At 42.1% G+C, this 26,432-nt stretch overlaps 1 protein-coding gene across 1 annotated transcript; it reads right to left on the bottom strand.

Annotated features, from left to right (window-relative positions):
* On the bottom strand, positions 1–26,397 carry LOC115147827 (sericin-1-like). Its single transcript, XM_029690107.1, has 3 exons — positions 26,295–26,397; positions 727–1,099; positions 1–10 (listed from the first exon to the last, which is right to left on the bottom strand). Exons 1-3 carry the CDS (start codon positions 26,395–26,397, stop codon positions 1–3), a joined length of 486 nt encoding a protein of 161 aa, XP_029545967.1.
* Positions 26,398–26,432: the final 35 nt, after the last annotated feature.

Genomic DNA, 26,432 nt, shown 5'->3' with positions numbered 1-26,432 from the left:
TCACAGGCAACTACACATAAATAAGATCCCACAAAACACAGTGGGGAAATGGTTGCCTAAATATAATCCCCAATCAGAGACAACGCTAAACAGCTGCCTCTGATTGGGAACCATACCAGGCCAACAAAGAAATACACACACTAGATTACCAACCCTAGTCACACCCCGACCTAACCAAAATAGAGAATATAAGGCTCTCTATGGTCAGGGCGTGACAATGTCTCTTTTAAAAGTTCATATTCTGTTAGCTCATTCCCAAATAATGTTGTTGACTCATCCTATAGTCGTATTTGTGGCCGAAGCAAAAATTGGAGAGAAAAAGAACACTTTAAAAAAAAACACTCAAACTTGTATATTATTATTATTATTATCATCTCAAACAAACAATTTCAAAAATGCTTTTGTAATCCCCTGGTTACTTTGTTTTTGATTTTAAGCATGGATTCTATATTTTACTGTGAATATTTAATAAATAACAGACACGAAACAAAACACGGACAGCGTCTCGACAGGGGAAAATAACAACATTAATGCTGACACGGGGAACAAACTGAGGAACAGACCGATATAGAAGGGGCAATCAGCAAAGTGAAGGAGTCCAGGTGAGTCCAAAGAAGCGCTGCTGAGTGTAATGATGGTGACAGGTGTGCGTAATGAAGGGCAGCCTGGCGCCATCAAAGGCCAGAGAGGGGGGAGCGGGAGCAGGCGTGACACCCGGCGTCCCACCTGGGCGAGCCTGACAGGCCGGCCGAGGCATAGGAGCCGGACGAGCCAGCTGAGGTGTGGAAGCCTGAAGAGCCGGCTGGGGCGTGGGAGCCCGATGAGCCGGCTGAGGAGTGGAAGCCCGACGAGCCGGCTGAGGCGTGGGAGCCTGACGAGGCAGCTGAGGTGTGGGAGCCTGACGGGCCGGTTGAGGTGTGGAAGCCTGATGGGCCGGCTGAGGCGTGGGAGCCTGACGAGTCGGTTGAGGTGTGGGAGCCTGACGAGGCAGCTGAGGCGTGGGAGCCTGACGGGCCGGTTGAGGTGTGGAAGCCTGATGGGCCGGCTGAGGCGTGGGAGCCTGACGAGTCGGTTGAGGTGTGGCAGCCTGACGAGCCGGCTGAGACATGACGTGGGGTGGGAGCCTGGTTCCTTCAACAGCAGCACCCGGACCCGACGTCACCAACCAAAACAAAAACAAAATTCCCTGATGCTTCCAATATTGGTGTCAGAATTCTGTGAAGACAGACGCTGGGAGACGAGAAGCAAGTACAGGGAGTGAATATTTAATAAATAACAGACATGAAACACAAAATGGACAGCGCCTGGACAGGGGAAACATAATGACATTAATGCTGACACGTAACATACTGAGGAACAGGAAGATATAGAGGGGGCAATCAATAAAGTGAAGGAGTCCAGGTGAGTCCAAAGAAACGCTGATGCGCATAATGACGGTGACAGATGTGCGTAATGATGGGTAGCCTGGTGCCCTCGAGCAGCAGAGAGGGGGAGCGGGTGCAGGCGTGAGATTAGGGCTGTTACAGTGACCGTATTTCCACCACACCTGCGGTCACGAGTCATGAAGGCAGTCAAATTCCAAGTGACCATTTAGTCATGGTAATTAGGCTTCTCCAAGCTCTGATGCTACTGCTCGTCATTAGTAGCCTCCCTAACTTGCTAACTGCCGGGTACCTCAAAAAATCTAATCAAACACTTCATGAGAGCCCATGAGCTCATATTGCACAACATTTCTATAGGTTATACAATTGCGCGAGAAAACAGAGGGATGGCCTCTATTAAAAAGTGGAGGATCCCATCAGTTTTCTATAGGCATGGCCTACTATATTTATTTTTCAACTTTCCTAATATTAAGCACATTGCTACTCTTTACAACAGGATTATAGCCTACCTGGCTGGCATGAAAATTAACCACAGGAAAAGCGTCCTCCATTCGCTATTTAAGTACATAGATGACATGCATTTTTCCCCCTGCCCCTGTTTCCAGACAGGTGCACGATAATGGTCCATTCTAAATCAAAACAAATTTCAAACATATATTATTTAGTATACGTAAAGGCAAGATTAAATCAAGAATAGTCTGATGGGTGACAATATTAGCCTATCACTTGTGAATTAAATATTATCGCTTGTGAATGATGCGTTGTGGGAGGCAAGAAACAATGCATACCTTTTTTTGCAATGTAGCCTAGCCTATAGGCCTGTATGTTTTGATAAGGTTGTGGCCAAATAAGTTCTTAGACTTAAGCACATTAATCCGCTTTACAAGGGGCGTAGAGCCTAACTGGCATATATAAGCAGCCGTGAGTTTGAAGTTTGGGGAAGATCATTTTGACCATAAAAATGCACCTTTATAATAAAAGCATTACATGCATCATGGCATTTCTGGTCCCTTTTGACAATGGTGTTTTCCTGCTAATGGAACATTCTCGCTTACTGCCGTGTGCGCATTGCTGCGCTTATAATGTGAAGAAATTGCCAAATAGTTTATAAACATTTCAAGCTAAATGTTCTGATCTGTTGCATTAGCCTCATTGCGTGGACAATGTTTTTTGATGCTAGTGGTTGTATTAATTTGGGATCTATCGCATCCCACAACTGTCCTGGACTATGTTTGGAATATTTATTTCTCGCACAGATTAGAATAGGTCAACGTTTGTACTATTGGGGATAGTAGATTGACATAGGCTTGTGCTTTTGCTGTTCATTAGGCCCACTCATCTTGCTGTCGGAAAGTAAATGTGGAAAGTAATTCCAATACCTTCAATGTGCGCCTTGGAATTGGATAAGGAGGCGCGCAGTTGTGTCCCGGATGTGTCAGTTTTCACTTGTAGTGAGAAAGACCAGATCATGTGAGAGAGAGCCATGTGAGTGAGAGGTGCTTCGGAGTGAGCAGCAAGCAGGGAGAAAGGAATTAAAATTATTATATTCAGCCCAAGGGCACAACAGCTGCTAGCCGCAAAAGGCATGGATTTATTTAGGGGGCATTACAGGCCACACAAAGGGGATGCCGCCGGAAAGTTTGAGGCATTATCAAGTGCTTATCAAATTGTGAATGAGAGACTGATGAGTGTACAGCCTGCACCAAAAACAAAGCAGAGCTCATGCCTTTCATGCAACTTTTTTCAAATCATCATTAGAGTCGCGTCATGCAGCCTTAGAATGTATTAAAATCTAAACATATAGCCCAACGTTTGTATCACAACTAAAGTTACATCAATAACTCGAAATTAAGTTTATAGGAGTAGCTGTAGCTTTGTTAACCGCTCAACACAGAATAGCCGCATGTGCGCACTCCCTCAAATCGTTTGGGGAAAATATCCTTTCTATTTTATTCAACTGTATTCTTCATACTATAAAATACAAAAAAATAATGCCATGGAATTCTAAGCAACTCTTGTCTGCTAAATGAACTTGTGTAGCCCACAGTCATATGTCCTAGCCAGATCAGGACAACTCAGCTATTCTGTTCTTCTGAAATAGATTAATTTTCTTCATATCATGTTTCTTTAGACCAGTCTAAAGTAAATAATGGATTTATTGTGAAGGTTTAGGCTATATTACATGGATTTATTAGACTTTTTAAAATGTAGATGTTCCAAAGGTCTGCATCAGTGGCCTGTAGGCTATGCGTGGAAGCCAGGAAATGCTAAATGTGTTTATGTTAATTAACGGTCAATTACCGTGAGACCAGCAGTTACTTGCTTGACAATCATGGGCTGACGAAATTTCGTGACCGCCACAGCCCTAGTTCTGACATTGTTTCTGGTTGGAGGAAGATGGTGGAAACTGAGGTTTTGTTTAAAACTGCCAGTGATTCAGGTGAAGCTAATAGTACAGAAAGTTATGACGAGTGGGTTACAGTGGCAAAGAAAAAGGGAAACAAGATAAGTAAAGCTGTGTTGGAAAATAGGAAACCACTAGACACATTTTTAGTCGGAGTGAGGCTTTTGGATAAATGCTACTTGGTGTCACGCTTGTCGTTGGAAATGGAGGACCAAAACGCAGCAGGTATGTGTACGCTCATCTTGACATTTATTTACTCAAAATGAACATACAAAAATAACAAAACGAAACGAAGGACGAAACAGTCTTGAAAGGCTCACTCAGCAAAACAAGAAACAATCTCCCACAAATGCACAGACAAACACACCCAACTAATATAAGACTTCCAATCAAAGGCAACACCAAACAGCTACCTTCAATTGGAAGTCCACCCCAATTAACCCAACATAGAAACACACTCTCTAGACTACACATAGAAATACATAAACATAGACCACAACTCAAAACCCTGAAATAATAAATCAAACGCCCTCCTAACTAACACACCACCCTGAACCACATAAAACAAATACCCTCTGCCACGTCCTGACCAAACTACAATAACAATTAACCCTTATACTGGCCAGGACGTGACACTTGGGAAATCCGTTTAACATCTCCAGGAAAATCTGGAGGAAAGTGTGGAGTCGGTGAGAGTCACAAGAAGTGGTCTTATTTAGATTTTTTGTGTCTGCGGAGCAGAAGAAGCTTGTTAAGACTCAAAAAGATATCGGAGTGGAATGTTTCCTGTATGGATTTTCGTAACAGGGCGCCTATAAAGGGGGTTATTTCTGGGGTGGCGCAAGAAATAAAGGCAGAATATATAACTGAACACATCGATGGAGTGGTTGTGGTGCACATCGACTGACCTGTATGGTGGATGGAGAAAACAAATTCACTTCATCCATGCTACTGTTCTTCGATGAAGAGTCTCTCCCTTGTCATATCAAGTTAGGATTCATGAGATACCCTGGTAGAGCTTTTGTGCACAAGCCCCTTCAGTGTCATACATGTAAAAGATTTGGTAATGTGTCAAGTGTGTGCAGAAGGGAAGAGTATCAAATGCCATATGAAGGGAAATGCTGCAACTGTGGAGGTGAAAATGCACCTGAATTCCTGGAGTGCCCTGTTAGGGTGAATGAGGTGGCAAGGTTAAGGAGTGTCCAGCGTGTCTCCTATCTGGAGGCGGTGAGAAGATCGGAAGGAACGAGTGGCGAAGAAGAAGCAATGGTAGTAGAGCTACCACGACCGGTGAAGGTTTCTTATCAACCAAGGGATAGTGACAGGCTACATGTTAAAAAGGTGGACTATTATTTATTGCAATGGTCATAAACTGTACAGCATTAGCAGATAAGGAGTCTAAGAAAATTGGAATCATTGTGAATGCCTCTGAACATTTTTTAGGTCTTTGCAATTTCACAGCCGAGGCCGTGAAAGAAGTCCTGTCGGTGAATGTACCGCCATCACAGGCCCCTGAGCCTGTGTAGGGATGTATTTTGGAGTGGACTGTAATTGAAGAAGTGGGATGGGTTTTCTTAGTTGACGTGTTTTATTTTGTATGTCATTTTCCCCCCTTTCCCGTAATGGTTTTTTAGTTTCTTATTCAATACCCCGTACAGCTGGTGGCGGTAATGGACCATTATCATTGGATGCCAACCGCCGTTAAACCCCATCAAAGAAGAAGACGTTTCTGGTGGGACATATTTGGGGGACGGACGAGAGTCTGAGGCGAGAGAGTTGAGGGAAAGAGCCACAACCATTTTGAGCTAGCTGATAACTAACTCATTTATTAAAGGCGCTTACGGATGGGCCGCAGTAAATGGCAATTGAACTTCAACAAAATCCGCCTACCTTGTGTAGAAACCAGCAGTCCCGGATGTTGTCGGCTCGAATGTTGTTAATAAAACATTGTTTGATTGGTTGACAAGATGAACTCCGGTCAACCATGCGCAGCGGATGCTCAAGACTTCAGCTAATCTTCAGCTATATTCATCTTTTGTCACCTCGATCAACTGAGTGGAATGGTACAGCCTCTCAGCTGAGTAATGGCCTACCGAACGTTTTATCTGGATGCCATTTGGGACACTCACTTAGAAAGCCAGGAACAGATCCCTTGTTTGGATTCAGGACCTTGAGTTCTATTTGGGAGTTATTTTGTTTATTTTATTGGGTTAAAAGGGGATCCACGTTTAAATAATGTACGTACATGAGCGCTCTGAGGTACTAAGTCCTTTCTAAATATACTGAACAAAAACGTAAATGCAACATGCAACAATTTCAAAGATTTTACTGAGTTACAGTTCATATAAGGAAATCAGTCAATTCAAATTCATGAATTAGGCCCTAATCTATGGATATCACAGATACAGATCTATGTTGGTCACAGATACAGTACCTTAAAAAAGAAAGATGGATCAGAAAACCAGTCAGTATCTGGTGTGACCACTATTTGTCTAATGCAGTGTGGCACATCTCCTTCACATAGAGTTGATGAGGCTGTTGATTCTGGCCTGTGCAATGCTGTTCCACTCCTCTTCAACAGCTGTGTGAAGTTGCTGGAAAATGGCGGAAACTGGAACACGTTGTCGATCCAGAGCATCCCAAACATGCTCAATTGGTGACATGTCTGGTGAGTATGCAGGCCATGGAAGAACTGGGACATTTTCAACTTCCAGGAATTGTGTACAGATCCTTGCTGGAACATGAGGTGATGGCGATGAATGGCACGACAATGGGCCTCAGGATTTCGTCACAGTATCTCTGTGCATTCAAATTGCCATCGATAAAATGCAATTCTGTTCATTGACCGTAGCTTATGCCTGCCTGCCCATACCATAACCCCACATCACCATGGGGCCCTCTGTTCAAAGGTTGACATCAGCAATCTGCTCACCCACACAACACCATACACGTGGTCTGCGGTTGTGAGGCCAGTTGGACGTACTGAAAAATTGTCGAAAATTATGTTGGAGGCGGCTTATGGTAGAGAAATGAACATTAAATTCTCTGGCAACAGCTCTGGTGGACATTCCTGCAGTCAGCATGCCAATTGCACAATCCCTCAAAAACTTGAGACTTCTGTGGTGTTGTGTGACAGAACTGCACATTTTAGTGGCCTTTTATTGCCCACAGCACAAGGTGCACATGTGTAATGATCATGCTGTTTAATCAACTTCATGATATGCCACACCTGTCAGGTGGATGGATTTCCTTGGCAAAGGAGAAATACTCACTAACAGGGATGAAAGACATGTGTGCACAACATTTGAGCAAAATAAGCTTTTCGTGCATATGGAACATTTCTGTCATCTTTTATTTCAGCTTATGAAACATGGGACCAACACTTGAGTTGATTGAAACTGAATTGACATGTCTTCCTTTGAATAATAATTCACAATTGTACATTGTTTTTTGGTTTATTCCTTGGCTTAGTTCAATGGATATTTAATTGGGGTGTATTTCAATACTGTGTGGGCATCTTATATTTCCTAGTGGGTAAACTTAAATTCTTTAGGGGTATATTACATACTTGGTAGAGGCACTGCACTACTTTATTCACATTTTCACATGCTGCCTGCTTACAGACCACATAGTTTATTATTGTCACAAACTTAGATACTAGTTCCAAACTGATAGGAACTCTGGTCCCTCAGAAGAGAGCGCTACACTTCCTATTTCCTCATGGAGGATGAGCTGGCCAATCAGCGGTCTACTTGCATGAATATTTTTAATGACCAGTATATACCTCCAGGGGGCCCCCAACTCTGCAGGGGTGTGTGCTATGCCAATGTGTGGAGTGCACTGTCTGCAGTTCCTGCAGCTTGTTAGGCTGAGGGATGGGTGTGCTTTCTCAGCATATTTAGTCAGTGTTTAAACATTTATAAACATGCACACACGCACACATGCTGTGACAATAGCACTGCAGAACAATTTCATATCCCTTACTCATGTTTAGCCTTTGGGTGTAAAGGTGAGACATACTGTACATTGAGGGCTCACTTTTAATAAATCTAACACAATGATAAATGTTAGCATTATAGGTTCGGGGGTGTGTCAGAAATATTTTTGCTTTCACAACCGGAATTATGGGTGCAGTAGCTGGTGGTGGCACGAAAGGGCTGGGTTTTGGTGAATAAACAAGTTGTGGGTGTGTTGCAGCTTGGCCCCTCACTGGCCAATCAGAACGTGCTCCATGGCTAAATAGGTGGTTGCTTCAAGTTGTGTATTTACAGTCCTTTATGTATTGCGTTGTCATCAACTCCAATTAGAATGTTAGTCCGTTATAGCCTAGTTTGTTAAATAGCCTGGCCTATGTTTGCTAAATATGTTGAACAAGTTTGCAGTCCACATTGTTTTTAGAGAATGATGGGGCAAAATGTTGTTCTACCTAAAAAGACATACCCAAACATAATTATTTTTCATGAGATGGCCATAAACAATAACTGACAATGTTGTATAGTTTTAGAAAGGTCTGGAACTCACCTTTCTGGTAAAAATTGTTATACATGGCTGAGGTATACTCACTTTTGAGGACACAAGCTCAGGTACATAGTACAAATATTATGAAAATATGAAATTCATCAGATTTTTTCCCCCTATTCAACCAAGGTGGGGCAATGCTTTCTAAATATAGTGACAATCAAATTAGAAATAACTTACTATAAGATTTCACCTTTATTATAACTGCAAAATAAATATGATAATAATAATTGATGACATTTGTAAAGCGCTTTCCATTATACAGAATAATTTCAAAATGCATCAAATACAAAATAAAAAGCAAAGATAAAAGAAAATGGACACAACTAGACAGGGCAACTGACACAAAGACTCTACAAGGGACAAGGACATTAAGGAGCACTGCTATCAACAGAAAGCCTTCATAAAGGGAAATCTCTTTAGGCCCGTTTTTAAAGGAGCCCAGAGTCTGTTGCACAATAACTTCAGGTGGTCCGGGAGGGCATTCCAGAGGCTGTGGGCGGTCGAGCTGAAAACCCGATCCCCCAAGGGCATGTGATGGTGTTTCCGCACTCTCATCAGGATCCTGGCAGCGCTGCTCTGGATATATAGGAGCTTCTGGAGACTCCTGCCAGGGATCCCGATGAAGAGTGCATTGCAGTAGTCCAGAGATAAAGGCATGGACAAGCGTCTCTGCATCAGACTGAATGAGGGTGGGATGGAGTTTGGCAATGTTCTTGAGGTGATAGAATTAAGCTTTACACAGTTTTTTTTGTGTGGCTGTCAAAGGTCAGGGAGGATTCAAGCTTTACACCCAGATTGGAAACTGAGGGGGAGAGAGGGATGTTCTGTCCTGCAACGGTGAGGTGTGTTATTGGTGAGTACTGGACCTGGTAGGGGGTGCCAACCAGCAGGGCCTCGGTTTTGCTGCTGTTCATTTGAAGGAAGTTTTGCTTTAGGCAGGTGTTCAAAACAGGTGTTCAAAACGACACATGCATCAGAGGGACATGGGACAGTTTTTACATACAGCTGGGTGTTATCAGCATAGCAGTAGAATGAGATTCCATGCCGGCTGACGACACTACCAAGGGGGAGCACGTACAGGACTAACAGGATGAGTCCAATAACATATCCTTGTGGGACACCGCAGGGGTGTCTCTCTTTATCTCATACTTAATGACAGTATCATCAGTATCATTGGCATCATTTCATACACCTGAGGACAGATCATTTTCTCCTAAACGTCCACTGAATGGCGTAGAGACACCATTCAAATGTGTGCAGACTCCTTGCAACTTCAGCTTTAAGCACAAGGTGACCAAGAGAAAGTGGTCTTGTTTAAATTCTATGAAATTATTTATCCTTTGTTTCATGTTGAGAGCTCTAAACCTGGCTGAGAATATCACAGCGAGATGCAACTACAACTTTCGGATTCGCTAGACTGTCACCTTCCATACACCATCTCCCAAGCTGGATTCGGTCGCTCAGAGGAAGAGCAAATTGATCATTTGTCTGGATAGTCCAGAAAATGTGACACGTCACATCCTATACAAATGTGGGGTCTGAAACCTGACACTTCAAGTCAGCTCTGCTGAGAGAGTGCCAGCGGGGAGCAGACAGATGGGGTTTTCTGGCATTATAAGGCACGGGACCCTACAGCGTTCACAGAGTGATTTGTACACCGAAATGTCAGTTGGAACCGGTCCAGAGCCGCATACAGAGGACTTAACATCTAAGAGGGTACCAATTGCATTGCTTCAATATGGAAATACATTGTTAAACATTGGCTATAGCATTTACACTGATATAGGGGTACTGTAAATTGCAGTCTGCTAATAGACATGCGAAACGTAGTCAATAAGAAAAATTAAATTCACTAGGCTAGGCTATTGACAAGGCCTAAAAAGACACATTCTAATGAAATTCTAATGAAATCGAAACAACAAGTTGTTTTAAATAGGCTATGTCTAAATACAGTTACAGGCACCGTAATTGCTCCCCTTGGCAACTTAGACTAGGTTTTACCACATCAAAACTTTTCACTTGAGCTGGATAAAGATACAACATAAAGAGAAAGGGGGAATGTCCACTCACCGTTATACTGGTTGCAAATGTCATGTTTTATAAACAACATGGAACCATCTGACAGATCATATTGGCACTTCTTCAGAAATAGAAGACGAAACTGCATTGCATTCGAGCCATGTAGACCTACTGTATGTTCTCACCATAAACCCATGGACGGTGAATATTTCGAATAAGTCTGTTTTTTTGTTTAATTTAATTTAAAAAAACAATCTAAATAGGGTTGGGTCAGAAGAATGTTATCATAAATCGCTTCTATACAAAATACTAGGTTCCTGTCAATTGTACTGTATCATTGCCTATGTGCGAGGCAGATCAAAGATTATAGTAATAATAAATCAGCCGTTGATATTTTGCATTATTGGAGAACTGAAGGTTTGGAGTAGCATGTCGGACGAGGGCCGCTCTTTGAAAATGGGGATGGATAGTGAAGTGAAATGCAGATAGGTGATTTTTTTTATATTGAAAAAGCATCACAGCAAAGCACTCTCAGTAGACCATTTAAAACCCTTATTCTTAGGCTAGTTTTGGCTAATGGCCGGGATAAAAAAAGACTCACCTATGCAATGCTGCTAAACCAGCCTTGAAGGTAGGCTCTGCTTGGTTTTAAAAACAAACTAAAAAGGGGGAAAGACGATATTTTTTATGTTTCTAAACACGAGATTCAAAGTCCATGCCATTATCAACTGCATTACTGAACTGCTTTTTGTGGGTCTTAAAACGTCTCATTAGCGCTGCATGGAAATGTTCACTTTTGCGCTTGTATTTAAGGACACATCTCAAATATTGCCACCCCTCCTACCTCAGAACAAGCGAGCTGATGTTAGAAAGGATAGAGAGGTACAGAACCTGGCGTTAGGGCTGGAAAATGCCAGTGCCTCAGTTTTTACATGATAAAATTGCTCAAACTAAAGGCCTTTGCGGACTGTACGATTTTAGCCGTTTTAATGCCACGATTTTGCCGTCACAGACAAAATTTGCATGTTGTGGGCATATTTTTGGGTCATAAACGATTGTCGGAAGTCTTGGCTCGTTCAGTGTGACAGGATCTAGATTAAATACCGCTAAGTGCGGTCGTAGGCTCCGACAAAGTTTTTTTGTTGCCTTTATCGTGTAGTGTGTGGCCGATCCCGGTGACTGACCAATAGGAACACAGCCGGCACTGAATATGCACACAATAATATGATTATCGTGAATAGCTAGATTAATATAATAGTTCAATTTAAACGTTTACATGATGTGCAAGAACAACTTCCCTAATCTTGTTAACATGCACAAAAATATAAATCAAAATAAATGTTCTACCACAGCAACCATGCTATTTTGGGGAAGCCTATTTGTTCGGACAAATGAAGTTTGTATGTGAAAACTATTTCTAAGATGCATAGCTACTTTCAGTTTTTCGGAACTCACTTCACTCACGCATAAGCATAGCGAGGCTTGCGCTGCTGGCTCATGCGCAGATCAGATACGCCCCTGCAGTTGACGTAGCCTCACAAGACATTTACAGAATGTGACGACAAAACTGAAGCAAATCGTACAATCTGCCCAGGTTGATATCAATATTTGAATTTGGTAACATCGCACAGTGTGACGTGATAATCGTAAAAGACAGAATCCGACGCGCAGTCTGCAAAGGCCTTTAAAGTGCGTCTGACACAAACGCCTCTTTAGAGCTTGCCGAAAATAGAGCCTTGAGTGCCCTTGCTTTGTCATTTAGTGATTCCGAAGGCTTTCTTACCCACACAGACGTACAAGTCAATATACATTTACTGCATTCACATGTAGGCATTTAGTATGGGGCCTTTGTTAGCACAACCTTGCGTTTTCCTGTTGTGTGGTACGCTAGCAACCTACTGTATGAATACGGCACAGTCAACCTGAAAGTATGTGAACATATTTTAAAAAGAGTAATGGGAGGAACATCGAGAAAAGAAGGAAGACAAAAGTGATCAAGCGACATTGAATGAATGTGTCAGGGAGCAAAGGCCTGCGTTTGTTTGTCTCTGCAAGAAAGAGAACGGGAGTTAGAGAGGCGTGGAGATAGGAGAAGTGAATAGAAGAGTGAGAACAGGATAGCTGGCGAGATTGAAAGGTGGTTGGAGAGAGAGAGAGAGACACACACAGGGAGAATAAGGGTAACAAAGATGGCTAGAAGGAGAGAGCGATGGAGGTTAGAGGTTGAAGGACTGCGAGCATGCATGGACAGAGACACACAGGGAGAGGAGGGATATGCCGTATGTCACCCAAAGTGACATATAACTAACATCTCAGCTCGAGTGACATATAACCAATGGTTAAACTGCACTATTTGTTCATTTATTTATGCTATTTATTTATTTGCACTAAGTTCATGGTGTTGAATTGTGCCGGCTCATTGGGAAGCTAATGTCGGATGAGTGTTGATGAGGATTTGCGCGTCTGTCTTTGTCTCGCTCTGTCTCTGTGTGTGACTTTTAGTGTACAGTGTATGATACACTGCACCCTGGGTAGAAGAAAGAGAGAAATTTGTGGGTGACACACTACTCATAGACACAACCAGCTGATGCTTCATTAACAATGACTATAGACTGGGTCTGTGTGTTACTCTTAGAGTGTGTGATGCATTGTAGCCTGGGGAATGGGAGAGCGGGAGAAAGAGGGAGAGTGTTCACAGTCAACAGAGACACAACAGATGAATGCTTCTTCGAGTGTGTGTCGTATCCGAATACAGACCACTGTGTGTGTGTGTGTGTGTGTGTGTGTGTGTGTGTGTGTGTGTGTGTGTGTGTGTGTGTGTGTGTGTGTGTGTGTGTGTGTGACCCTCTGAGTGTGTGATGCATCAAGGCTTGGGTAACTGTTTGTTCTATGGTGGAAAGAGAGTGAGAGGGAGGGAGGGAGGGAGGGATAGAATGAGAGAAGGGAAGATGGTAGACACAGACAAGCTAGGTTTCCATCCAATTGGCAACAGATTTTCATGTGAATATTCTAGAATCGGTGCTTGTTTACTTAGTGCAGGGTTTCCCAAACTCGGTCCTGGGGTCCCCCCCTCTTTCACCGCCCTGTGAAGTTCAGTGTAACTTCCTTCATCTGTAGTCTAATAAACTGCATGTTTTCCCAAGTCGTAGTGGGATGACCACACACCATATTATCGCGTGACTCCAAGTTTACTTCGATACAATGGTTATTATATTAATATTTGTGAATAAAGGCTTTTCCACCTCCATTTCTTGCACAATACATTTTACCGACACAAAACTATTCCACCATGTCGAACTAACAAAATATGTCTGCGTCTATAGAATTGTACCGAAACTTCCTGATTCCATCACAGGTGTCATGATTGTGGCATTTATATAATTGTCGTGATTTTTTTCTTATACGGTAGATGCAAATGTGGTTAAACACACACACACACACACACACACACACACACACACACACACACACATACACAAAACAGGCTTTGGGTTTGTTAACTGTGTATGGGCGACACAGACTGCTGTGTGAGTGACCCTTAAAATGGGTGATGCATCGCAGACCCAGGGAAACGTGTCAATGGAGAGAAAAGAGAGAGCGACAGAAGAAAGTGAGACACTAGCAACTAACCTCATTAGCAGAGTGAAGTTAAAAAAGAACACATGTTACAGCCTGGCAACCCACAGCTCAGCAAATAAACATGTCAACAAAGCATGTGAAGTTTCTCCAATTAAGTTAGAAAAAAAACAGGCTTTGCTGTAAGCTCCCCCTCCCTTTCCACTCTGTCTATCTCACACACCTCTCTCTCTCTCCAGATAGGTTTCTTGCCTCGACTCCATTGCGCACACATCTCTCTCTCTCTCTCCCTCATTCTCTCTAAATAGAGCAAGACATCTATCTTTCTCTCCTTATATCTCGCATTGACAATTGTTCTCTCTCGCTTTCTCTGTCTCTACCTCGTTCTCTCTCTCTGTATCTCATTTAGACTCCATTGAGGATTCCGGGCGAGCCGGCAGACTGGATTAAACAATACAATCTCTGATGGCGAGAAATCAATGGACTGGATGTGATTTCCTAAGCTGAAAACATTGTCTGACATGTTGGCCAATTAGGAGTGTCAAAAGATATCTTTACCTCACACGATGCGCTTTCAGCTAAGAAGGCGAGACGGTCCACAGTAACATCCCAGTCTGTGTGTGCGTGCGTGTCTGCCTGTCTCTGTCTGTCTGTCTGTCTGTCTGTCTGTCTGTCTGTCTCTGTCTGTCTCTGTCTGTCTCTGTCTGTCTGTCTGAGGACACACACACCGAGGAGAAAACAAAGGGAAAAACATGACGGGGTGTTACTTGTTTAAATCCTCCATCATCACTTCTATTTGCCCACCACAGTTTATTGTATGGACTTTTAGATGAGCATTCCAATAAAATGCCGGTAAATCTTACGGAAATGAATTGAGTCAGGTCAAGCATTGTACACACATTGCTCACGTAATCCTTCGAGGACTCTTTATACTGAATCCTCCACTCTTGAGTAGACCCATCATATGATTCGGAGAAAAGCCTTCACATCCTTTCTTAGTGACGACTGCACACATCCATTCAGCAAAACCGTTGTTTTTCAGAACTGCGTTGTCCACTGTCGGTGTCCTTCCTCCTCTTGAAATGCAATGGAGTGAAAACCTACAAACATCACATACAGTACCTCACATTATCAACCCTCTCTTTGAGGGCCTATCTACATTCATTACATACCGAAGATGGTTGATAAATGAAGATGGTTCACTCAGGCTGTTTACCATTTACCAAAAATGGTCAGTTCCAAACTACTTAAAAGGGGGTGGCTCTCCCATAGACACCAATGCGATAGCAGCTGGTTCTGGTCTACTTGAAACAGATTTTTCCATTGAATTTTTCCATTGAAACAGAAAAAAATGTGGGAATGGGATGTCTCGCTTCCTTTTCAATCTCTGTACATACTCTACATCCACAGTCCCCATGCATAACATCCTGCCATCCAAGGCAAACCAGGAAGTTGATCAGATAAGGGGCCATCTCGAGTCGTGGCCGGAGACGGTAGAGGAAGCGTGACATTCCACTCATGACACTCGTGACATTTTTTTTGTTGCAGTGAAAGCATTGAACATTTATTTGTGTTAGAAATTTTTATTTTCCGTTTTCATATTTGCTAAAATGCCCATATCTATTAAGGGTGTAAACATGATCAAAGGACACTGTGGGCTCTATTTTCGGCTGGCGCTATGGCGGCGCAAGTGCATTTTCCACCCCATGCGCCAGGTTCAGCAATTGACCTATCTAATATCAGCTCGCTTGCGCTGAGGTGGGAGGGGAGGCAATATTTGAGGTGTGTCCTTGAAAACAAGTGCAAAAGTGACAATTTCATGCAGCGCATATCGGTCTTAGTGATAATGCAGTTGGTAATGACATGGATTTTGTGAGCAGAAGCGCAACCTATCCAGCCGTGACGCAGTGTCCTTATGCTCATGGAACACGAGAGGAAATGTGCTTTTTGTGGTGGTAACCCTTGTAAAAAAAAACAAATGCATTTTTGATTTGGTTTCATTTTATTCAAGGCTGTTTTTTTGTCCTGCCCCAACGCCAAGTAACCAAGCCTATCAATGAAGGGTTTGGCTCATGAGACTGCTTTGAAATAAATCTTAATCACCGACGCTTTATTAAAAGATCAAGTTTGGGAGCAGCAAAACAGTGAGGGGACATCCCCTTTTTATCTATGCATTATGTAGACCTACAATATTTTAGCCAGCTCCCGTTTTGGACGTGCGGGAAAAACCCCTGCATTTAGGATACATGTATCCATATGCCCAACATGAAACGAGAGATGAGATGATGCTGGTGACCCTTGCATTTAGAACTTATTTTCCTGTAACAATTGCTTGTTTTCCGTTTCATATTATTAAAAACCAAGCCCTCTTTAGGCTACCCATTACCCTAGGCCTATAGGCTATAATGAAGGCTGGTTCAACAGCAATCCGTCGTCTTTTTTATCCTGTCGATTTTATGATATCATGCTTATGACCTCAGATTATTTAGAACTATTGTTGTTGTTTAAAAAAAAATAAAAAAAAACAAAACAAATATATAAATATATATATATATATATATATATATATATATATATATATATATATATATATATATATATATACACTGCTCAAAAAAATAAAGGGAACACTTAAACAACACTTCCTAGATCTGAATGAAAGAAATAATCTTATTAAATACTTTTTTCTTTACATAGTTGAATGTGCTGACAAAAAAAATCACACAAAAATAATCAATGGAAATCCAATTTATCAACCCATGGAGGTCTGGATTTGGAGTCACACTCAAAATTAAAGTGGAAAACCACACTACAGGCTGATCCAACTTTGATGTAATGTCCTTAAAACAAGTCAAAATGAGGCTCAGTAGTGTGTGTGGCCTCCACGTGCCTGTATGACCTCCCTACAACGCCTGGGCATGCTCCTGATGAGGTGGCGGATGGTCTCCTGAGGGATCTCCTCCCAGACCTGGACTAAAGCATCCGCCAACTCCTGGACAGTCTGTGGTGCAACGTGGCATTGGTGGATGGAGCGAGACATGATGTCCCAGATGTGCTCAATTGGATTCAGGTCTGGGGAACGGGCGGGCCAGTCCATAGCATCAATGCCTTCCTCTTGCAGGAACTGCTGACACACTCCAGCCACATGAGGTTTAGCATTGTCTTGCATTAGGAAGAACCCAGGGCCAACCGCACCAGCATATGGTCTCACAAGGGGTCTGAGGATCTCATCTCGGTACCTAATGGCAGTCAGGCTACCTCTGGCGAACACATGGAGGGCTGTGCGGCCCCCCAAAGAAATGCCACCCCACACCATGACTGACCCACCGCCAAACCGGTCATGCTGGAGGATGTTGCAGGCAGCAGAACGTTCTCCACGGCATCTCCAGACTCTGTCACGTCTGTCACGTGCTCAGTGTGAACCTGCTTTCATCTGTGAAGAGCACAGGGCGTCAGTGGCGAATTTGCCAATCTTGGTGTTCTCTGGCAAATGCCAAACGTCCTGCACGGTGTTGGGCTGTAAGCACAACCCCCACCTGTGGACGTCGGGCCCTCATACCATCCTCATGGAGTCTGTTTCTGACCGTTTGAGCAGACACATGCACATTTGTGGCCTGCTGGAGGTCATTTTGCAGGGCTCTGGCAGTGCTTCTCCTGCTCCTCCTTGCACAAAGGCGGAGGTAGCGGTCCTGCTGCTGGATTGTTGCCCTCCTACGGCCTCCTTTTTTTCCATTCAGATCTAGGATGTTTTGTTTAAGTGTTCCCTTTATTTTTTTGAGCAGTATATATATATATATATATATATATATATATATATATATATATATATATATATATATAATTTGATTGTTAGAATGATTTGCCTTCATGGCGAACGTCCAGCTCCCATGCAATGCAATTTAGGAGCCGTCTTCTATTTCTGGAGAAGTGGGAATGCGATCTGTAAGATGGTTCCATTATGTTTATAAAACCTATTTGGGAGCAGTATAACGGTGAGTGGACATTCTCTTTATATTGGATCTTTGTCCAGCTTCTGTGAAAAGTTTGGATGCGCGTAAAAGCCTCCATTGTCTGTGTTGCCTTAATATAATATTAATAATATTAATAATATTATATGCCCAAGGGGAGCAATTATGATGCCTGTTACTGTATTTAGAAAATAAATAAAAAAAAGTTGTTTTGATCAGAATTTGATTTAACATTATTCACTCTTTTTAAGTCTCATCAATAGTGAATTTAATCTTGCTTATTGACTACATTTGGCATCAGACATGGCAGACATAATGCAATTTACAGTAGGCCTAGCCCCTATATCAGTGTGAATGCTATGTTTAACAATATACTGTATTTCCATACCGAAGCCATGCAATTAGGCTTCTTACAATCTGGACTGCAAACATGTTCAACATATTTAGCTAAGATGGAATAGGCCTACATACATTTTGTTATTTCGTTTTCATAGGTTATTTAACAAACTAGGCTATAACGGACTAACATTCTAATTGGAGTTGATGACAACGCAATACATAAAAGACTGTAAATACACAACTTGAAGCAACCACATATTTAGCCATGAGGCACGTTCTGATTGGCCAGTGAAGGATCAAGCCTCAACACACCTACAACTTGTTTATTCATCAAAACCCAACCCTTTTGTGCTACCGGCAGCTAATGCGCCCATAATTCTGGTTGTGAAAAAAAAGCTAAAATATTCCCGAACCTATAGCACTACTGCCAGATTTACCATTTCATTAGGTTTGTTAAAATAGACACAACCAGCTGATGCTTCATTAACAATGACTATAGACTGGGTCTGTGTGTTACTCTCAGAGTGTGTGATGCATTGTAGAAGGTGCTAACGTCACATCCCAGGTCTTAGTGAGGTGGTCATTTTTAAGTGGCCCAGCCCCACATACCCACAGGCTCTCTGTCTGTCTCTACCTGGGATCCTCTGCCTTCTTCAGCTTTTCAATAATTCAGCTGTAAGGGGAGTCATCGACGCCGGTATAATCACTGTGTGTGGGTGACAGGGTCCTCTCCCAAGTACACAATGGGACAAGACTTGCAGGCCTGGAATGGACATGACACCGTCTATGACATGACTGTCATTGGACATCAAGGTTAATTTCAATTGGGATGTCATCGCACAGGGGATACTTGTATTAGTTTACAGTCATCCAGAATTCATTCCCCCAAAAAAATGTTTTTATGAAAATAAATGCTACGTGGTCAGAGGCGATATGACATCCTCCCGTTGCGGATTGCCGACATTCGTTATGGTTGCCCGTGCTTTATGTAGTTGAAAATACTGTAGTCACTACGGTGTCACTGATTTTACTGTTACAGTAGTACCACCAACTGTGCAGTAATTCTGCTTACATAGGAATGTCAATAATTGACTTCATTTTCATCAAGAAAAATCAATATTTGACCCTATTGTTGCTTCGCTAATTAGCTAGTTTTCACTCCAAACGACACGGTGACAGGAAACAGCTTTGTATATCTGCTTACGTTGCTAAATTGAATGGAGAGCGTCGAATCAACATAGGCTGGAGAATATTATGTTCCAGTAATATACATAGTAGTGTTTTCCTAGAGAAATCCCTATAATTCAAGTCCCTAACCTCTACACCATACCTCAACAATGACAATCCTGCGTTTGCATTTTCTTGACATGGGGCAGAAGCAATGGATTAGCCAAAGGGTTAGCCATATTGTCAGCTGCGGTGAGACTGCAACTCCTCATGTTGGCTCATAACAGTATGAGGTAGTTTGCCATAAACTGACATAGTGTGCTTTTAAGTGGTCATGACAGACCTTGACAAATCATTGTAGCATATAGTTGCATTTTGCTTGCTTTACGACTTTTAGTTGAGTCCCCCCCTCTTTCTCTACCAGTGTCCTCCAAAATGAAAGTCCCTGGGAGCTACGTCAAAACGCTAATGTGTCAGAGACGATGGAACACAAGTTCCTGTAATCTTGATCATAATGAATTGTGTGGAGTTCAAACAAAAGCTGCTTCGTCGCACACCTCAAGGCAGAGACATCAGAGTCTGGGGAAGAAAGCGACGCGTTTAATACCAGCTGATTAGTTTCCGTTCGCTTCTCTAGATTGTAAATATGAGTACTTCTGAAGTTCTGAAGTTTGTAGATGGAAAAATTAGGGGTAAGCGGAGCGGCTAACTAGTTTAACATCATTTACCACCTTTAGGAGAGAGTGGTGTTGACTATTTATTTTATATTCAGGATCACTACGTCAAGGGAAATTCATGTAAACATAATTGTTTTGAAAACTTAGTTTGTCCAAAAAAGTGGTATTTCGGCACAACTAGGGGACAGGGTAAGTTGAGCTGCCTACACATTCTTGTACTGAATGAAATATTACCACAACCTTTTTAAAACCATGTCTAACATGGACCTTATTGAAGCTTATAGAGACCCCAACTGATGTATATAACAGTTTTAAACCAGCTACTTTGGTTTAGGTACAAGCATCATGAAACCTATAACACAATAAATTAATTTGAGTTTGTGAGAATCTGTTTTTTTTTGTTGGATGTGGTTTTCATGTGGTTACTTCCTTCACAGGCTCCAAGGAATGATGACCTCTTCCTAAATATTTGGCCACATGATTCAGTTTGTGTACAGTTTCCTAGAAACAAGGGGTTGTTTAACAAGCCCTTTGACTCTACTTACACACACTCTCCCCTACATAGGTAGTGAGCAATTGAATACACAAATACTACCTTGTATAATGTAAACATGTTGGAAGAGCTATGCTCTTTCTCTTGATAAGAGGCAATGAATGTTATCCGGCATGCAAATGTTAAACCTCTTTTTCCTCGGCCATTGCCGTCTGTGTACTAATGTTTTTAAACAGCAGTGGAAAACACTTAGAAACAGCTCATGTCGGACATTTTGTTTCCAGAGAGGAAAACATAACTGATTTGTTTTTGAACGTACGCCTATAACGGATGAGAACGCGGTGGCTACTGCTTAAAAATATTCCCAGTGGTGTTCGTTTACAGTTAATTGATAGTTGAGGTCTATGAAGAGATGCACATTAAATCATAGCAAATAAGCCTGCCTATAGGGCTGCATGCCATTTAAGAAACAAGCCTCGTGAGTCTTTTATAGCTTCCTGCAACTGAAACACACTCTGAAATGAATAATTCAAGTGGAAATATGCTTAACTCATATTACCTTACTTAAGGCATTATTATTTTAAAGGCACTTTAACTTCTACCAGCACTCCCAGTCTTTAGATGTTAAAGCTAGAGTCCTTAATTGAAACAAGAACAAAGCGGCCGCACAGCCTCTGTTTCGGTAAAAAGCTCAGGGATGGGCCTGGAGAAATGTGACTGCACTCAAACTCATAGGCAAAGCCATGGATGCAAGAACTGACCATCCACTATATCAAATTGATAGTTTTATCCATGTTTTGAGGCTATACAGTGTTTGTTTACCTTTACATTGTTTACAAAACATTGGCGTAAAACCAGCTTATATTATGGGTTTCGATGAGGTACAGTCCATTATGCTCCTGAGGCATGTATAAGTTATGACCTTCAAGAATCAATGGGTATATACAGTATGGCATTAATTTATACGTCCAAAAATAGATGTAGCAACTAAGGATTCTAGCTTTAAATACAGTAGTCAATGCTTACTCCTCTAGTTGTTTATTCTTATTTACAATCCCCTTGTGTTACAGTGAGATCCAAAAGTATTGGGACAGTGACACATGCTTTGTTGTTTTGGCTCTGTACTCCAGCACTTTGGATTTGAAATGACACAATGACTATGAGGTTAAAGTGCAGACTGTCCCTTTTTGTACATAAGCCCCCCCCCCCCCCCCCCGATTTTAGCGGACCTAAAGTATTGGGACAAATTCCCTTACAGTATGTGTATTAAAGTAGTACGAAGTTAAATCGGTCCCATATTCATAGCAGGCAATGACTACATCTAGCTTGTGACTACACCTTTTATTTTGTGCCTAATAGAAATGACTGGTTCGTAATGTCACGTGTTGTGTCATGTCGGAGTCACTTTGATTGGGAAAGAAGAACAGAATACGTTTCTAAACACATCTTCTACATTCATGTGGATGCTGACCACGATTACGGATAATCCTGAATGAGAACGTTAGAGGCATAAATATCATATAACCCCTTCCCTCCAAAACGCTAACCTCCCCTATTATTGTAATGGTGAGAAGTTATTATGTATTGGTTATTGTGTCTTTGTTATTATGTCTGTGATATTTGTGCGTCTAACTTTCTCACAAATCATTATTCACAATTCATTCAGGACCATCCATAATCATGGTCAGCATCCACATGAATGTAGAAGTGTTTAGAAACATATTCTATTCTTATTTGCAAATAATAGAAACTCCAAAATGAAACCCATTATTTACCATTCATTTCTATTGGGCACAAAATAATCTGAAACACAACCAAAACAAACAGAAAATGCATCCACAAACGTTTGTACAGTCACAAGCTTAATGTAGTCATTTCGTGCTATGAATATGGGACCAAATACTTTTTACTACTTTACACATAAGGGAATGGGAGGGAATGATGGACAGAAAGTGCTGTAATTTCTAGACGGTTCAGCCGATATGGATGGAAATATCCTCAAATTAAAGCGGACAGTCTGCACTTTAACGTTATAGTCATTTTTATCATTTCAAAGTCAAAGTGCTGAAGTAGGGAGCCAAAACAACAAAACATGTGTCACTGTCCCAATACTTTTGAAGCTCACTGTATGCACCTGAAAAATCACAACCGACAGGTTCATATGTCTGATCAATTGTCTAACCATGCCATGTAATACCTGTCCTAATCGGTCATTGGCAGCTCCTGGACGTCTTTGGAATTTCCTCATCTGGTAAGGATGAATCTTATCATGAGATTTGTAAATGACCTGAACAGCCTTAGGTGGATGTTAGCATGAGCTACAGTGAGGGGGAAAAGTATTTGATCCCCTGCTGATTTTGTACGTTTGCCCACTGACAAAGAAATTATCAGTCTATAATTTTAATGGTAGGTTTATTTGAACAGTGAGAGACAGAATAACAACAAAAAAATCCAGAAAAACGCATGTAAAAAATGTTATAAATTGATTGGCATTTTAATGAGGGAAATAAGTATTTGACCCCCTCTCAATCAGAAAGATTTCTGGCTCCCAGGTGTCTTTCATACAGGTAACGAGCTGAGATTAGGAGCACACTCTTAAAGGGAGTGCTCCTAATCTCAGTTTGTTACCTGTATAAAAGACACCTGTCCACAGAAGCAATCAATCAATCAGATTCCAAACTCTCCACCATGGCCAAGACCAAAGAGCTCTCCAAAGATGTCAGGGACAAGATTGTAGACCTGCACAAGGCTGGAATGGGCTACAAGACCATCGCCAAGCAGCTTGGTGAGAAGGTGACAACAGTTGGTGCGATTATTCGCAAATGGAAGAAGCACAAAATAACTGTCAATCTCCCTCGGCCTGGGGCTTCATGCAAGATCTCACCTCGTGGAGTTACAATGATCATGAGAATGGTGAGGAATCAGCCCAGAACTACACGGGAGGATCTTGTCAATGATCTCAAGGCAGCTGGGACCATAGTCACCAAGAAAACAATTGGTATCACACTACGCCGTGATGGACTGAAATCCTGCAGCACCCGCAAGGTCCCCCTGCTCAAGAAAGCACATATACATGCCCGTCTGAAGTTTGCCAATGAACATCTGAATGATTCAGAGGACAACTGGGTGAAAGTGTTGTGGTCAGATGAGACCAAAATGGAGCTCTTTGGCATCAACTCAACTCGCCGTGTTTGGAGGAGGAGGAATGCTGCCTATGACCCCAAGAACACCATCCCCACCGTCAAACATGGAGGTGGAAACATTATGCTTTGGGGGTGTTTTTCTGCTAAGGGGACAGGACAACTTCACCGCATCAAAGGGACGATGGGCGGGGCCATGTACCGTCAAATCTTGGGTGAGAACCTCCTTCCCTCAGCCAGGGCATTGAAAATGGGTCGTGAATGGGTATTCCAGCATGACAATGACCCAAAACACACGGCCAAGGCAACAAAGGAGTGGCTCAAAAAGAAGCACATTAAGGTCCTGGAGTGGCCTAGCCAGTCTCCAGACCTTAATCCCATAGAAAATCTGTGGAGGGAGCTGAAGGTTTGTGTTGCCAAACGTCAGCCTCGAATCTATAATGACTTGGAGAAGATCTGCAAAAAGGAGTGGGACAAAATCCCTCCTGAGATGTGTGCAAACCTGGTGGCCAACTACAAGAAATGTCTGACCTCTGTGATTGCCAACAAGGGTTTTGCCTCCAAGTACTAAGTCATGTTTTGCAGAGGGGTCAAATACTTATTTCCCTCATTAAAATGCAAATCATTTTATAATATTTTTGACATGCCTTTTTCTGGATTTGTTTGTTGTTATTCTGTCTCTCACTGTTCAAATAAACCTACCATTAAAATTATAGACTGATCATTTCTTTGTCAGTGTTCAAACGTACAAAATCAGCAGGGATCAAATACTTTTTCCCCTCACTGTAACAATAAGCTAATTGCATTGTTATTACCTGCTTAGTCTGACCATGACATGTCAGCTCAGGTAACAGGTGTCCCCTGCAGTCTAGTTTTAATGGGGTTCATGGTACAGTGTTAACATTGTCTGTTTTGTTGGCATAGGTCGGTTGGCATGTTTGTTATCGGGCGTCGTAGTTGAGGATTTTGGATCCACTGAGGTCTCCCCCTTGGCAAGATCGATTGATCTGATTACGATGGAGATCTGCAGCAAGTGTGAACATGCATAAATGCATGTCAGAGCACATGTCTTGTGTAGCCTATGTGTGCTTAGTGTTTGTGAATGCTAGTGTTTTCGCAAGGTGCGCTTGAGTGCATGTACTGTATATGTACAGCATTTGAGTGTGTTTATTCAAGTGTGTGCGATATGTGTATAGTGTGTGTTTGTATAAGATTGCTAATCTGTGTGTGTGCGTGCTTGTGTGTGTGTGCGAGCAGGGTGCATGTAGGATAGCGGAGACTCCTGCCACTAGCAGATCAGTCAGTACATACTGTATTTGCACTGTGTGTATCCAATGTAACTGTTTGTTCTTTTGTTCTGTTCCCAAGCACAAGTGCATTAATAGTGTATGACTCAATACAAAGCAAAACAACAACAAACAAAAAGCGACACTTAAATATTCTCTCTGCCCAAGTCGTATCCTTTGTTGACCACCTCAACAAATCACGACAGCTGACATCCTCTACCACTTCAAAAGAGACAATGCGCATTTTAAAACATGTTTGAGAATTCTTTGAAATGAACAACTAACTCGTGCCATTGATTTGCACATTGGAATTCAAATAATACAATTGAATCAGAAGGGACCATTGAAGAGACAGTCTATTTCAATTCATTTCCTGGTCCAGGAGAATAGAGGTCTTGCTGTTGAAGTTGGAAAATATGGTCCGTTGTGAAAAAAATGTTTTACATCGTCTGTGGGAAACTGTGTTCCATGTTCTGTCTCTTGATATTAGTGTTGGGGGAACCACTGCACAAACCTCAGCCTGCGGTTGAGTGCTGTGAGGACCCTTACACACACACACACACACACACACACACACACACACACACACACAGACAGAAAGGTGGTATGGCGAGTGCCAGACCTGGCTAGCTCCTCTCAAGAGTGCAATCTGTAATGTGAGCTGCCCATTAGAATAACTTGTTTATCTCAAAAGCTTCCTTGCTCGAAGGACACATGAAACTGTGCCCAATACACACTTGGTAAGATGGTGATGTTCCGTGAGACTGTTCATAAATATAAAAATGTCAGGTTTCAAAGTCACTTCTACTGTCAAAAAATAACATTTTCTATAGACAGGTCTGTAACAAACTCTGTTTGTCTGTGAACAACCAAGCCTAACCTATCCTGAACTGAAGCAATAGCCCTCTTGTTGAAGAAGACAAATATAGACTAATAATTTGTAACTCATATTGCCTAACCTTTTATTCATTCCTCAACTCAGGGAAAATTAATCTTCTTATGGAACATGATTAAAGGCCAGAAAGTAAGGTTGTTTTGCCACTTTCAAGCTGTGGCCACCATCTTACTTCTTTTTCTATGGTACTATGGCTGTCCCAAACATTCCTTAGAGGTGCATGCCACCACCTACTCCGAGGGCTGTGTCTGCCCACCGTTCTGGAATGTGAATTCATTACACTTTGTGAAAAACAGGAGGGGAAAAAGGACGAGGAACAGGGAAGAAAAATTGCCCTACCAACTAATCCGACACCCTTCAAAACCTCACCACTATTCCACTAGTTTGCCCTACCTGATCCCTCACGGGACACTATCGTTTCACACACCTTGTAACTCTTCTCCAGTAAAATCTCGTACACCCAAGTACGTCTCTGCAGCTGCCACCGCCACCACCACCACCGCATCTATTTCCTGTGATTTACGTTCCATTATCTGCGGTACAATTGATCACTCTTCTCATCGAC

Source organism: Salmo trutta, chromosome 14 (genome assembly GCF_901001165.1).
Source record: "Salmo trutta chromosome 14, fSalTru1.1, whole genome shotgun sequence".
Lineage (NCBI taxonomy): Eukaryota > Metazoa > Chordata > Actinopteri > Salmoniformes > Salmonidae > Salmo > Salmo trutta.
The sequence above is the reverse complement of the archived record's forward strand: the minus strand, read 5'-3'. Positions and strand labels throughout refer to the sequence as shown.

Bases quoted from the DNA above. Each gene is read 5' to 3' on its own strand.
- LOC115147827 (XM_029690107.1), bottom strand. From the start codon at position 26,397: ATGGAACGTAAATCACAGGAAATAGATGCGGTGGTGGTGGTGGCGGTG. The intron at 1,100-26,294 runs GTGTGTGAAACG...GTCATGTCTCAG, and splicing joins TACTGGAGAAGAGTTACAAG to CCGGCTCGTCAGGCTGCCAC.